The 14,502-nt window shown below is 42.9% G+C and overlaps 2 protein-coding genes across 3 annotated transcripts; both read right to left on the bottom strand.

The window, feature by feature from the left end:
* Nucleotides 1-1,250: 1,250 nt before the first annotated feature.
* LOC136955996 (bile salt-activated lipase-like) lies at nt 1,251-7,499 on the bottom strand. 2 transcript variants are annotated; one of them, XM_067249792.1, is made up of 11 exons: nt 7,414-7,499; nt 6,510-6,657; nt 5,700-5,819; nt 5,387-5,584; nt 5,054-5,184; nt 4,853-4,960; nt 4,653-4,767; nt 3,684-3,870; nt 2,845-3,048; nt 2,378-2,587; nt 1,251-1,620 (listed from the first exon to the last, which is right to left on the bottom strand). In XM_067249792.1, exons 1-11 carry the CDS (start codon nt 7,474-7,476, stop codon nt 1,437-1,439), a joined length of 1,668 nt encoding a protein of 555 aa, XP_067105893.1. In that variant the 5' UTR covers nt 7,477-7,499; the 3' UTR covers nt 1,251-1,436. The 2 variants fall into 2 exon arrangements, with proteins under 2 accessions (XP_067105893.1, XP_067105894.1); XM_067249793.1 differs by lacking the exon at nt 6,510-6,657 and having other exon boundaries at nt 7,414-7,429.
* Nucleotides 7,500-9,844: 2,345 nt separating this feature from the next.
* Nucleotides 9,845-13,406, bottom strand: LOC136955995 (bile salt-activated lipase-like). Its single transcript, XM_067249791.1, has 11 exons — nt 13,344-13,406; nt 13,026-13,173; nt 12,733-12,852; nt 12,424-12,621; nt 12,180-12,310; nt 11,979-12,086; nt 11,559-11,673; nt 11,259-11,445; nt 10,862-11,065; nt 10,413-10,622; nt 9,845-10,059 (listed from the first exon to the last, which is right to left on the bottom strand). Exons 1-11 carry the CDS (start codon nt 13,404-13,406, stop codon nt 9,873-9,875), a joined length of 1,671 nt encoding a protein of 556 aa, XP_067105892.1. The 3' UTR covers nt 9,845-9,872.
* Between the last annotated feature and the right edge of the window lie 1,096 nt (nt 13,407-14,502).

Genomic DNA, 14,502 nt, shown 5'->3' with positions numbered 1-14,502 from the left:
AAAATATGTTTGTGTATAGTATACCATGTGTTGTGCTGAAACAGCTATTATGTGTACATTAGAACATGTGTATATTACAGTAGATTGTTACATACCTGTTATAATTTACATTTATGCATTTTAGCAGACAAATTATACCCACCACTGTAAATCGACTCAAATGAGGCTATTTATAGGCCTAAAGCCATGATTGGTTGGTGTTGAGTAAAGCAATGAGTGTTTGCACATGTGAGGAGTTATTGTAAGGCACTGATGAATTAGTGTGGCATTTTTATTGGTTGTGTTTGAAATTCTGTTAGAATTTTGTGTGTTACGTGGAGAATGAAATTGAAAACTGAGTCAAAGGCCAAAAATGTGCATATGGTTTTTCAGATTTGAGGTGTGGTTCTGTTGTTTGAGTGTCAGGTTTCAGACACTGTGTGAAAAGGAATTTGTGTGTAATCATTTGAAAAAAACTGGAATCAAATTTACAGTATTTGTATAGCCCTTTTCACAAGCAATGGCTTAACATACTCACACATCAGGAAAGTGTCAATGCGTGTGGAAACACATAAATCCAGTGTTTCGAAATCCAAAATACATTTTCTTTATTGCTACGTAAATGCATTTACTGTGTATACATAAACAAATGTGTCTTTACATTCAACTACATTCCTAGGATGATGTGTTCTCAATGTTTTTGTGTTGTGTCTAATGAGTGCTCCATAGTGTTTATATGTTGATTTGCTGTGTTTATGATCTGAAAGCATTGTTTGATTTTGAGCACAAGTTAAATGGTTTAGGGGCGAGTGTTTGATTTTGCCAGAAGAGTCAGAGGTTTTAGAACTTGAGTTTGAAGATTTGGTTTTGTGTTTACAGTTTTTAAAAATGGGTGACTGTTTCAAGAAATGTGTCTTAGCAAGCGAGAAAAACTGTAATTGCGATTGTGAATCATCCAGGATCATAGAGCATCAGGATGTGGTCATTGCCTTGTGGGGATTGGTTATTGTGACATACTTTTTCCAACACTTAAAAAATCTTCAACTACTACTCACTAAAAAAGATCAAAAGTAGGCTTAAGCGAAACTGGAATCAGACGTGCTTATTGATGTGACTGTCAACGTTTATGTTATCAGATCTACAGCGACATCTGGTGGCGTATTGTAAGAACTACAGTTAGATGGACCTAAACGGAATATTTAAAGGCTGTAGAAATAACTTACGTTTATCTTCTCATTAATAATATGTGTGAAAAAGAGAGACGATATGGATTGCATGATAAACACAATTTATTCTGTTGCAAACTGCCGTTCTCGAAATACAAAAGTGTTTGGCTTGATGTGAACTTCTGAGTAAGACATCTGAAAATCGTGATGTGCTGCTTAGAATCAGACAAGATGGCGTTGATGACATCACACAGGCAGTGAACAACGTAGGGCTGCATAGTGATGCTACCTCTACTCTGAGGTCTTGACTGTGGGGAGGCTGGGGAAGATGCTAGACCACCAGTGAACATGGTTCACTCTCAACCTCTGCTTGATGTTGTTCTTGTTGATATTAGATCGGATTTCCAGGTACTGGTCCCCTCTGCTGAACTCTGGCCAGTAAACGGGCACCTTGGACTCCCCCTGGTTAGGATCCCTGGGAGGGAGAAAAGGCAGTTGGGGAAGGGTGAAATATGCTGAGCCATCACAATAATATAATATTAAAAAAATATATATAAAAGCTACTTGTGGGTGATCTGAGTGTCCACTGTGGGAGAAATCAATAATTTTCTATGCGCTTATGTTGATCACAATCAGTAGATCAGCTATTGCCTTATCTGTTCATCTGCTCTACGTTTTTTCTTGTTCATATACAGTATGTGTGTACTTATGTTTAATCCATATTGTGTATCAATGACAGTCCGGTATTGAACAGTTGCATTAGTCAGCTCTAAAATACATTATACATGCTGAGGGGCAGCTTTCTAGGTGCTGGGTGGAGATGAGAGAACCATTACACTTCTAGGCCTAGCTTACGAGTCCGGATAACGGTAAGCCGTCCTAAAATACTGTGGCTGTCGTGGAGATAATCTGCAGTGGCTGTCGTGTTCGTGATGAAGTATCCCCCTGATTAAATAACGAGCACCTGTTGGCTGTATGTAATCTTTGTTTCATCTATTCTCTATGAATTCTGTCCTCTGACCTTCATGCCTCAGAGAGACATTGCTAATTCCACAGTGCGTTTTGACCGGTAATTATTCTTGTGTAGGTGTATGTTAACTCTCTCCAATCAGCTGGCTGTCTAACACTTATACACCCAGAACCGGACCAGATAGTCACACACGTTCTAGTGAGGACAGACAACAATTTCTTCCACAGCGTTAAGTAGGTGATATGCAGTTGTAGGGCTTTACCCAGTCTGGGCGAAGTTAGTCCAGTAGGCGATCATGTATCTGGACAAGTCGCGGTATTTGGGCCAGTAGGCAAGAGGCGTTGTGAAGGGCTTGCCGAACACATACTGCAGGTCATCAGCGTGGTCTGCCCCCATCCAGCTTGGGTAAGGCTTGAGCAAACCAGCCATACGGTTAGGCTCAGCAAGCAAGTAAGAGTAGGTGTGAGCAGTCCTGAAGGAGGGCAGGGAGAGAGGTGGGGAACACAGCATGCAGAGGGATGGAAGGAGAGAATAAGGCAAAGAAGGTTAGACCATGACCTGAAGATGAGATACAGGTATCCTACAGCTATGGTCTAGATTACGTTTAGTACAAATCAATAGATTTTTCATATATTCTTGTACTTCAGTAAACTAGGGAATTACTGGAAGAGCATAACCCCTGGGATATAAGATGCCTCTAAAATGCACAGGAAGTAAGTCAAACTGTACTTGGCATTGGAGGCGTGCCGGTAAAGAGCCTCTTGGGTAGGCACCAGGAACATGTAATCCGTCTCGATTTCCACCACGGCCATCTTGACGGTCTGCTGGCTGGGCTTGGCGGCCCACCCCTCGGTGTACAGGCTGATAGCATGGTCCAGAGCAGCCTGTCCCTTCTTCTTGGTGAGGGCTCCCAGAAGGGCCTTCATATCCTCCCTGAAACAAGAAGAGAGTTGTGTAAGTGCTGTAAGCTGACAAAGCAAAGTGACTGGTTCTTTGTGTTAAAACCTAAGCACCCAGCAGCCTTGTAACTTTCTGCACTAACAGGAGTGCAGGGAGGAAAACGGTTTATATTATATTAAATAAGGCCAGTTAAACATACCACCTTCCTGAGACTCAGTATTGACTTGAAAAAAAAGTATAACTGCATATTTAACGTTTAAGTTCATACATTTAACCCTTGTGTTATCTTCGGGTCATTCTGACCCATCAGTCATTGTGACCCACCGTTGTATTGCGACAAATTTACCGCATAAAAAAAACAAAGTGAAGCATTTTCTTTTAACCGTTGGGCTCTCAGACCCCCCACATTGCAAAGGTTAAAAGAAAATAATTTGTTTTTGTATTGGGTAAAATTGGGCAAACACAACGATGGTTCGTTATGAACCTTTGGGTCATGTGACTCAAAGGCAGCACAAGGGTTAAAATGTTTTAGCCCAAGTAATGCAACATAGGGCTCTGTAGTTACTGCCTCAATGGGGACTGACAAAACATTGTACATTGAATTAGGTGATATAAAATGAGTTTACATAAAATGAGTTTCCCAGCTGAGGAACAGCAGTGCCACTTACACAGAGGTGTGATGCAGGGGCTGGTTGACGGAAGGAACATCAACACCACTGAAGAGGTGACCATCCATGTCGTTGGCCCCACCAATGTAGTCAATATCAGCAGCATTGTGGAACAGGTTGGCAGGATCATCAGGGAGGAAGTCTCCGTCTATCACTGCTGCGAGGGCCATGTTGTTCACGACTGGGTCTAGTGAAGGAGAAAGGAAGGAGACACCAGTAAACAATGGGTATAGCCAGGGGCAATTCTAGGATCAGACCTTTAGGGGGGCTCAGCCCCCAATGAGAATGTGACTTGTGTTCTTAATCTGCGCCATGATATTAACTACCTACTTCTTCTCCTTTGGTTTTACTGGCAGACTACGAACGTTAAAGGTGCATGGCAACACTGGATATTAACCCTTAGATGCGTGAGTTCTAAATATTTCCGACGCTCCCACCAGAGTGAGTTATTTTTCCGAAACGGAAGCTAGCCAGCTTTAGTTAGCTTCCGTTACCTAGCAACCTAGCATAATACTCGTAGCAATGCTACTACCTGCTAGGGTTACTTGTTAGCTTGCCTTCCTCATTGTAAATTTTGAAGCCATACTATAGCGTTTGTCATATAGTTTTTGTGTATCGGAAAATAGTCAGTTCGAACGATCGCATATGTGCGACGCTACTCCTTTACGGGTTAAACCCGTTTAAAGCCCTTTGAACCTGTAACTGTTTGTCATCTGCCACTAACAGACACGTTTGAAAACTCTTACGTTAGAGCACTAAAACTTATGTAAGATCATAATAATTTTTTTTGGATTGTCATTATTTTTAGGGGTGCTGAGATGAAATTTAGGGTGCTTGAGCACCCCCAAAAAGAGTCTAAAATGCCACTGAGTATAATAGCTCACGTTAAATTCTCTGAAATGGGGAAACCTGACATGATGCTGGAATCGTCAGACAAGATCAGTGTTATCATCCTCAGTCAACACTCACTGGTGGGTGATCCTTCAGGGTTCAGGGCACCTGCAAGGGTGAGGATCGCAGGTTCAATCGTCCTCAGGCAAGCCATCATCTGGTCGTCAGTTGGGCAGCCCGTCTTCCGAGCAATCTGGAGAGACATGAATGAACAAGGTTAACATCGGCTCCTACTGTCTTTATCTGGAAGGATGACCTGACAGGAGGAGAGCGCGTACCTTTTCAGCCAGAGCACGAGGGTTCCTGTTGACGGCCCAGGGACAGACTGAAACACCACTCTGGCTGATGGCTCTTTTGATCAGCCCCTTGTTGTGGGGAGAAACCATCTGTGCAAAGGAAACACAAGAATTTCCCCAGTGCTACTTGGATCAGATAAACACAGGTTCAGTAAGACTAATATAGTTCATGAAGCTCCATACCTGGAAGCTGACACTAGCTCCACCGGCAGATTCTCCAAAGAGGGTGATGTTGTCGGGGTCTCCTCCAAAGTTACGGATGTTCCTGTGCACCCAAGAAATGGCAGCATGCTGGTCCCACAGCCCATAGTTCCCTGTCGGTAGACACAGTTAAGTCTATGGTCAAAAACAATGTTGGCTACATAGGCTGTGGTATTGGAACACAGTGTATTGAATTGAGCTTCTAATAGAGGAGCAACAAAAATGAAACACAAAGAAACTATAGAATTACTGATTTGAACACACTGAGGAAATGAATGTCCCGAAGCTAAGGAAGCTCCGTCTGAAAACACATACCAGGTCCGCTGGCGTCTCCAGAGCTGAGGAACCCGAGAGTACCCACTCGGTAGTTCAGGGTCACCACGATAACGTTGCCCCTGTCTGCAATCTCCTCTCCGTCATACAGGTAGTTGTCCAGGAAGTTAGCACCCATGGATCCACCAACCAGGAAGGCACCTCCATAGATCCACACCATGACCGGCAGACCAGAGGACACTAGCAGGAAAAAAGATACACTTCCATTTCAATTACTTTCCTAAACATAAAAAAAAATATATATAGTATATGATAGGAGAAAACACAGTGTGTAATTGTAATTCCATGTGTTTACCTTTACGCCCATGAGGAACCCAGATGTTCAGGTAAAGACAGTCCAAACTGCCACGAGTGTCAGTTTGGATCATATTCACCTGGAGGCATCTTGGTGCGTACTTATTCGCCTTGAGAATGCCTGTGAAGGTAACCAAGGAAACATGTTCAGACACCCGGAAATAGACTTGGGGACTAGTGATGGACATTCCGGTTCTTTTTCATGAGCCGGCTCATTTGACTCACTGAAAAGAGCCGACTCTTTTGGCTCCCAAACTGCTCTTAAAAACATTTATGTTTTAACTATGACTTTGACTATGATAGGTGTGAAAACAATTCTAACTAAATTATTAAATGAAATCATACTCTACCTTTAACCACAATGTTTTTAAAAATGCATTGATTTGTTATGGCTCTCCTCCGAGTTTCGATTACTCGTCTGACTGTGTGTGTGTGAGAGTGTGTGTGAGAGTGTGTGAGTTGGCTCGGCCCTCCCTCATGCAGTATAATTGTTTGACACTGCGTGTATGATTGACAGGAACAGAATGTGAGGATGATAAGACAGTCGAAATGAATGTGTTTGCGCCTTTAGGCCTATATAATTCTTTTTTTGTTCTTTGAATTAGTCAATTATTTTAAATACAATTAAAATCATTCATTATTTCATTATTACATAGGCCTAATCATTTAATTTCTATAGGCTATATTTTAAAAAAAATTAGTTGGCTCTTCAGATATGCGAGCCAGCTCCCGACTTTCACCTACAAGAGCTGGCACATTCACGAACGACCCATCACTATTGGGGACAAATGCTGCCGATCTGTGTACCCACCATCCCAGCCAGGATGTGGTTTGGGTTTCTCAAATAGCCCCGGCTGGTCACCAAAGGGGATTCCCTTGAATACGTCCATGGATCGGAAGAGTCCGACATTATGGTTCTTGCCCTGCACCCTACCTCCCTCTGTGGTCACCACTCCTAGCTACACACAAAGAGTCAAGCGAGGTATATAAAAAGGTAAAATATATGCAAGATGGGGAGGCAGTTGCTTATAAGTGATTGTAAATTGTTCAATATTATTATAATAACTTTTCCTATGTACAGGCATGCAAACAGGTCAGATGTAAAAAAGGTGAGAAGGATACGGCGAACCCCCGACCCTCTAGGGGGTCCGGGGGCACGCTCTGTCACGGCCACAGCCATGACCCCCCCCCCCCCCCCCCCCCCCCCCCCGGTTTCAGTTTTTTGTCCTGCCCTAGTGTTTCCCTGTCCTTGTCTTCACCTGTTCTCGTTAGCGTTATTGTGTCCACCTGAGTGTCGTTTGGTTCTGTGTATTTAGGTTTCTGTTTTGTGTCCAGTCTTTGTCTTGTCCTTACCATACCTGTCCGTGTGAGTACCCTATCTGTTCCCCGTTTTGAGAATAAAACCCTTGTTTCTACCATGCCTCGCATCTCTCGTGCATTTGGGTCCTACCCCTCCTCACCCCCTGACACGCTCCCCCGTGAGAAAATGTATTAAATTTTAAAGTTAAATGCATCAATCTGGTGCACTTTGAGAGCAAAATTAAGAGGCTAGATCTATGTAGAATTTGTGCTCTTGTTAACAAAAGGTGAGGAGTTTGCATGCCTGTATGTAGCAGCGTTAATTCACCGTTGTACATTTTCCTGAAGTGGATATGATCAAGTCATTTTAATATTCTGATAGTAAATTGTACATTTTGAAATGATAAAGAACTCACCGAAGTTGCTGAGGTGGCCCCCAGGAAGAGGGCTACAGCGGTCAGGATCTCCAGTGTCTTCATGGTGAAGAACTAGGAACACCTGTAGTCACGCAGCTGCACAAACTCTTTTTATGTGCCAGGCTCCACCCATAATTAAATTTATTTTTAGTTTTTTTGTTATATAATTTTCTTTCTGCTGCCAAAATGCCTTGATAGTGTTATGTCCTTCAGTGGTAAACAACGTTTCCAGGTGTCCTCTGTTGCTGTGTTATAAAACAATCATTTTCAACAATCAGCTATTCAAATACATTGGTTTTATATGGTTTATAAAATCACACGTCAGGTGTTGTTTCCAAAAGCCATCTTTAGGAAAGTACAAATTTAAGTTTACAAATTGCCCTACGCAGTATAATGACACAAGATGGAGAGAGTGTAGGGACTACTGGTATCAGAAAGGGCTAGACATTGACTAACACTGAGTAGGCTACGTCAGGCTTTGAAGTGCCTAGTCTGTCTTTTCTGTATGGTTAAGAGTGTGTTTGCGCTCCAGGTTAAATGATTCAGCAGTCAAGGTTAGACTACTAGTTCAGATGAGGTTGATTTGTTTTCCCCCCGATTTTGTGGGAAAGCTACAGCATGTTTCTGTGTTATCAGCTCTTATCCAATACAAACATTATTCAAGGTGCACTTGAGTTATCAGAAGATAAAAATACATTTTTATTACAAAGAAAATACTATTTTTTGGCATGTAGTTTGGCATTTAATTTTGTCTAGTTTTTTCTCAATGAGGGGCTCATTTTTGATGTGGGGATTGGGGAGTTATGGTAAGAAAGAAGTGAAGAAAGGGTTGATCAAGTCAGATCTAGTCTATTCTCTGACTAAACTGCAAGAGCTAGGCTAACTGGCTGGTATTAGCAGTTATGATGTTAGCACTCTGGAGACCTTCATTAAAAAGGGTTATGAAGATGAAACCTGCCAACATGCAGCAAGATGCAGTGGGTGGCCAAAATATCAAACTGAGGCTAAACAGTTGACAGTTATGATCGATGAACTGTTAATTGAGCAGCTTTGTACAGATAGAAAACGGTCGTTATTGTAAGCCTAAACAAAGTGAGACAGGTAGCCTATTAGATGCACTTTTCTAGCTAGGCCATCCAAGTGGTGTCACTATTTTTAAACAGTTCCATCTGCCCTAACCATCCATGTTCAAGCGAAAGAGAGCTAACTTTTTTTTTATGGACCTTACTATAATTGACTATGGAGAGTGCTTTAACTATGGAAAATGAAATAAAAAGTAAAACATTAAGTAACTTAAAACTTTCACTACAGGCCATGTGTGTAGAATGGCTACCCCAAATGCTAACTTAACTGATGGGATGGGCATGTCATGTGATAGTGACTTCAAAATCAAAGCAAATGTCTTATGTCTTAGTGAAACGTTTACGTTTCTGCCTGCCTATAAGCGAATATCTTACTTACAATTGTGGCAGAAGTGTTTGCATTTTATAGCGCAGGCCGCCTAAGCAATAGGCTATTGTTTCCGATATTTTTGGGTATGAATAATGTTTAGGCCTACATGGAAACTACACTATATAAAAATACATCTTTGCGACTATTCTTGTCACTGCATTAGGTTAACTATGGAAGCAAATAAGTCCGTTCCCTAGATTAGCATAACCAATCATGTTTTTTTTTTTACCAGTTTGAATAACTTTATCGTGGATGGAAATCAGTTTTTGGCAGGAAGTCACTTTTTGGCACACACCGGTCTTAAACAATATATAGGCCTATCTTGTCAGAGCTCTTAAATGTTATCAAAAGTTGCGTGAGAAATGGTTGAAATGCGTGGGTGAGACTTGATAGCCCTGCATTGTAAACCATCATTGTGGGTAGGCTAAGGCAGCCTAATATAAGAATGTGCTGTATTTGGCAATTATTGTTAAATACAAAGGATATTAATTAATCTCAAGCCATTTCCTACTTTTTCTTGGTCGTTTAGATAATTATATGAATTGCATGTCCAGTAAGTGTATAACCTGGGTTCTCAAGTTTTATCAAAAGTATGACGTGAGATTCCCATACCCAACAGTGAATTTTTACATGAAAATAAATATTTAATCATTAGGTAGCCGTCTTCCTTAGATTGATACTTCTTTATTTGTTTCTTCTAACCACTGATTAGAATTGTGTTACCATCATCTCTCACCAACCCCAAAAACACACGACAACCCAGTGACAACATTGTAGCCTAATACCGAAAGATAAAATATATATCAAGTTTAATACATCCACTTATTTTGTCACTCATGTCCTAGTAACCATTATGTTCGATCCTTGTGTGAGTCATTGATTTAAGAATAGAACATTTCAGGAATAAATTACAGGTGTGCCAAAACCGATGAGTGCATCCGTGCATCCATCCATTCTTTTCAAAAATCAAGATGTTTGAAAAGGGTACTGGGGATGACGTCTGTGATCTACTCTGAGGTCTGGACTGTGGGCAGGCTGGGGTAAATGCTGGACCACCAGTGGACATGACGCAACCTCAACTTCTGCTTCACATAGTTTTTATTCATGTTAGAGTGGATCTCCAGATAGGGGTCCCCAGCGCTGGTGAACACTGGCCAGGTCACTGGTACCTTGGACTCCCCCTTGTTAGGGTCCCTGGGGAATGGGAAAGGCAAATAGGGATGATATTAAGAGCACAATCAGCCTAATCATATAGATTGGTGAGATGTGCAGTAAAATGTTGATGTATTTGGATCTTAATGGTTATCTGTCAGTGTTCAGTATGTAGGTATGTGGTGGCAGGGCTTTACATTTACATTTAGTCATTTAGCAGACGCTCTTATCCAGAGCGACTTACAGTAAGTACAGGGACATTCCCCCGAGGCAAGTAGGGTGAAGTGCCTTGCCCAAGGACACAACGTCAGTTGGCATGACCGGGAATCGAACTGGCAACCTTCGGATTACTAACCCGACTCCCTCACCGCTCAGCCAACTGACTCATACTTTACCCGGTCTGGGCGAAGTTAGTCCAGTAGGCGATCATGTATCTGGATAAGTCGCGGTATCTGGGCCAATATCCGAGAGGCGTTGTGAAGGGCTTGCCGAACACGTACTGCAGGTCATCAGCGTGGTCTGCCCCCATCCAGCTTGGGTAAGGCTTGAGCAAACCAGCCATACGGCTGGGCTCAGAGAGCACGTAGGAGTAGGTGCGAGCAGTCCTGCAGGGAGAGAGGGGGGGAACACAGCATGGAGAGGGATGGAATTGGGAAGAAGAGTGAGTATTGTAAGAAAAGGTTGATAAAGACCCGAATCATGTTGTCATGTTTTTATACGACTTTGTACGAAATTCATAAAATGTCTTATTGCGAAATTCAATAAGATGGGATGTTAGGGAATTCAAATGCATTTAGAGGCTGTACAGTAAATAAGGTAAACTGTAAGAATGTCTGGGTCTCACGTGGCATTGGATGCGTGCAGGTAGAGAGCCACCTGGGTAGGCACCACGAAGATGTAGTCTGTCTCGATTTCCACCACGGTCTTCTTGATCGACTCCTGGCTGGGCGTGGACGCCCAGTTCATGCTGTACAGCCTGAAAGAGCTGTCCACAGCAGCCTGTCCCTTCTCCTTAGTGAGGGCACCCAGGAGCGTCTTCACATCTTCCCTGAAACAAGAAGAAAAGAAGGAGTTCTGTTAAGTTCCTCGAGCAAAAAAATCCTTTGGCAGTTGGTTCTTTGTACAAAACCGAGGCTAATCCTAATCATTGGTGAGAGCACCCAGGAGGTCGTTCACATCCTTTCTGCAAAGCTATAGTAGAAGGAGGAGATACCAGGAACAATCATCACAGTGCCACTTACACAGGGGTGTCCTGCAGGGGCTGGTTGATGGAGCCGATGTCCATGCCAGCAAAGAGGTGACCATCCATGTCGTTGACCCCACCAATGTAATCAATATCGGCAGCATTGTGGAACAGGTTGGCTGGATCATCAGGGAGGAAGTCTCCATCTATCACTCCTGCGAGGGCCAGGTTGTGCACAATGGGATCTGGTGGAGGAGGTTTTAAAAGAATTAGGCTTTATCTTCAGAGATTAGGGGAACCTGACATAAATTGATGTGCATCAGTCAGAACAGTGTCATCGTCCTCAATGAATACTCACTGGAGGGTGATCCTTGTATGTTGAGGTGTGCAGCAAGGGTTAGGGTCACAGGGTCAGTCATCCTCAGGCAAGCCATCATCTTATCATCAGTTGGGCAGGCCACCCTCTGAGCAACCTTGAGAGATGAAGTAAAAATAATTAGTTGGACGTCTACTCGCGCTGTCTTATCGTGCAGGATGACAGGTTCCACCAGTTCCTCACCAGTACAAACAGTGTGGTGCATTTCAATGCAATCCTTACAGTAAGTACAAGAACGACTGATTGTGTAAGGTTTCAGAATAGCCGCAGGACTTTGCTCAGTGTAACACAGACTCAAAGTTGAGAAAAGCTCACGTTTTGGGTATGTTTGGATTCCAGTAAGAACACAGATCCGTATAAAAACACAGCGTAGTGAGAACATGGCATGAAAAGACAGCGTACCTGCTCAGCCAGAGCACGAGGGTTCCTGTTGACGGCCCAGGGACAGACTGAAACACCACTCTGGCTGATGGCTCTTTTGATCAGCCCCTTGTTGTGGGGAGACACCATCTGTGCAAAGGAAACACAAGAATTTCCCCAGTGCTACTTGGATCAGATAAACACAGGTTCAGTAAGACTAATATAGTTCATGAAGCTCCATACCTGGAAGCTGACACTAGCTCCACCGGCAGATTCTCCAAAGAGGGTGATGTTGTCGGGGTCTCCTCCAAAGTTACGGATGTTCCTGTGCACCCAAGAAATGGCAGCATGCTGGTCCCACAGCCCATAGTTCCCTGTCGATAGAAAAACATTTATTAACGACAGCGTTGCTTGAATATGCCACAGGCTTTGAACACACTGAGGAAATGAATGCCCTGGAGCCAAGCCAGCCCTGTCTGAAACATACCAGGTCCGCTGGCGTCTCCAGAGCTGAGGAACCCCAGGATACCCACTCGATAGTTCAGGGTCACCACGATAACATTGCCCCTGTCTGCAATCTCCTCTCCGTCATACAGGTAGTTGTCCAGGAAGTTAGCACCCATGGATCCACCAACCAGGAAGCCACCTCCATAGATCCACACCATGACTGGCATACCGAAGGACACTAGCAAGAGAGGAGGGATGCTTCCAATAAAATTTTCTTACAAAGCTATAACGTGAATACGACATGAAATCTACATCACTGTGTCCGTGTTAGTGTGTCCCTACGTCTTACCTTTTGAGCCATGAGGGACCCAGATGTTTAGGTAAAGACAGTTCACGCTGCCTCGAGTGTCACTCTGGAGCAAATTCACCTGGAGACACCTGGGCGCGTACTCAGTCGCCTTGAGAATGCCTGTGGGAAGATGCAAGGATATCAATAGCAACACCTGGGACTGGACTAGCTGAAGAACAAACGTCATGTTTTCTCATTTTTATTTGTTTTATTGTCCAGTCAGCATTACATTTGCATCAGAGAATATTAAGAAAGTAAAATTATTCTGGAAGTTTGCCGATCTGTGTACCCACCATCCCAGCCAGGATGTGGTTTGGGCTTCTCAAATACCCCCGGCGGGTCCCCAAAGGGTATTCCCTTGAACACGTCCATGGATCGGAAGAGTCCAACTTTATGGTTCTTGCCCTGCACCTTACCTCCCTCTGTGGTCACCACTCCCAGCTACACATGGAGAGTCAAGCACAGGCATATTTATGCCACAAAATATACTAAACTGTGCTCTGAAACAGCATTGAATGAAAATAATATATTTGTTATGTCTATGCCTTCTCTGTAAATTACCAAAAAACGTTGTCAAATATTGTAATATCTGAATGGGAAGGGAAGCTCACCGAAGTTGCTGAGGTGGCCCCCAGGAAGAGGGCTACAGCGGTCAGGATCTCCAGTGTCTTCATGATGGCCAACCAGGAACACCTGTAACCACACAGCTGCCCAAACTCTTTTTATGTGCCAGGCTCCACCCATTAATCTGTTTGTTTTTTTTGACATAAGTTGCTTCAAGAAAGAGATGTGGCTGAATTCAAAATTTCCAAGCATTCTGTTTCGTAAAACAACACAAGGTGTTGTGTCTCATTTGACAGATTGGTTTGTACAGGGTTTATGGGTTCAACAAAAAGCCTAGAATATGACATGTTTTATCTCTTAAATCCATCTACAATGATAAATAACAAATAAATAATGCACAGTTCATCCAAATCACATACAGGAGCTGGGACAGAGTGGGACAAAGGTGGGCCATAATCATAAAATATATTGGGGGGGGTTCAGATCTGGTCAAAATGTCCCCACGAATATATATTGATATAAAAATATAAATAAAATATAAATGTGCTACGGTACAACAGGCAACCACGCATGCTGTCCGAAAGAATCATAAAAAATTAAATCATATTCATAACTAAATGTTAAAATTGCCATTTTATAACTACTAGTATTACTGATACCTGTGGTAGCAGATTTCGTCCCCAGCTATGTTGACTCCATGGCTACGGCCTTGGATCAAAGGATAGGCCAACACTGCTTGGTTAAAATAATGAGAAACACTGTTTGGGTCAGGAATGGCATCACACAGACTGGGACTTTTTCAGGCCTTCAAGTGCCTGCTGTGTATGCCTTGGGTCTAAGTTTCTGCTCCAGGGTTCAGTAGGTGTGTAGTTGTATTACACAGACGTGAAGTGGCAGTTTAAGCTGCCATGGCTACCAGTGATGGGGTAGTCTTTATATTTCATTCACAGAACATTTTTGTTCTGTTAGATTCGCCTGGGAAAGCAACAGCATGTTTCAATGTGGTCACAGCAGGTTTGGGTCAACAACACAGACCCGATACAAACATTCAAGGTGCACTTGAGGTAACCAATAAGGAAACGTTTGAATGTGGCAAGGTTTTCTGATGCAAGAATGACGTTTCTTACTCAGTGTCGGCAGTGTACATCTTTTTTTTCATGTAAAGGGGAGATTCTGAGATTACTTTTTAAATTATATATATATAAT

This window comes from Osmerus mordax, chromosome 14 (genome assembly GCF_038355195.1).
Source record: "Osmerus mordax isolate fOsmMor3 chromosome 14, fOsmMor3.pri, whole genome shotgun sequence".
Taxonomy (NCBI): Eukaryota; Metazoa; Chordata; class Actinopteri; order Osmeriformes; family Osmeridae; genus Osmerus; species Osmerus mordax.
This window is presented reverse-complemented; position numbering and strand designations above follow the sequence as displayed.

What these genes read in the sequence shown, in the direction of transcription:
- LOC136955996 (XM_067249792.1), bottom strand. Translation starts at nt 7,476, where the DNA reads ATGAAGACACTGGAGATCCTGACCGCTGTAGCCCTCTTCCTGGGGGCC. An exon ending in TGGAGACGCCAGCGGACCTG is followed by an intron (nt 5,185 to 5,386) that starts GTATGTGTTTTC and finishes GTCTACCGACAG; the next exon opens with GGAACTATGGGCTGTGGGAC. An exon ending in ACTAACTTCGCCCAGACTGG is followed by an intron (nt 1,621 to 2,377) that starts GTAAAGCCCTAC and finishes TCTCCCTCCCAG; the next exon opens with GGATCCTAACCAGGGGGAGT.
- LOC136955995 (XM_067249791.1), bottom strand. Translation starts at nt 13,406, where the DNA reads ATGAAGACACTGGAGATCCTGACCGCTGTAGCCCTCTTCCTGGGGGCC. An exon ending in GGTCCCTCATGGCTCAAAAG is followed by an intron (nt 12,622 to 12,732) that starts GTAAGACGTAGG and finishes CTCTCTTGCTAG; the next exon opens with TGTCCTTCGGTATGCCAGTC. An exon ending in TGGAGACGCCAGCGGACCTG is followed by an intron (nt 12,311 to 12,423) that starts GTATGTTTCAGA and finishes TTCTATCGACAG; the next exon opens with GGAACTATGGGCTGTGGGAC.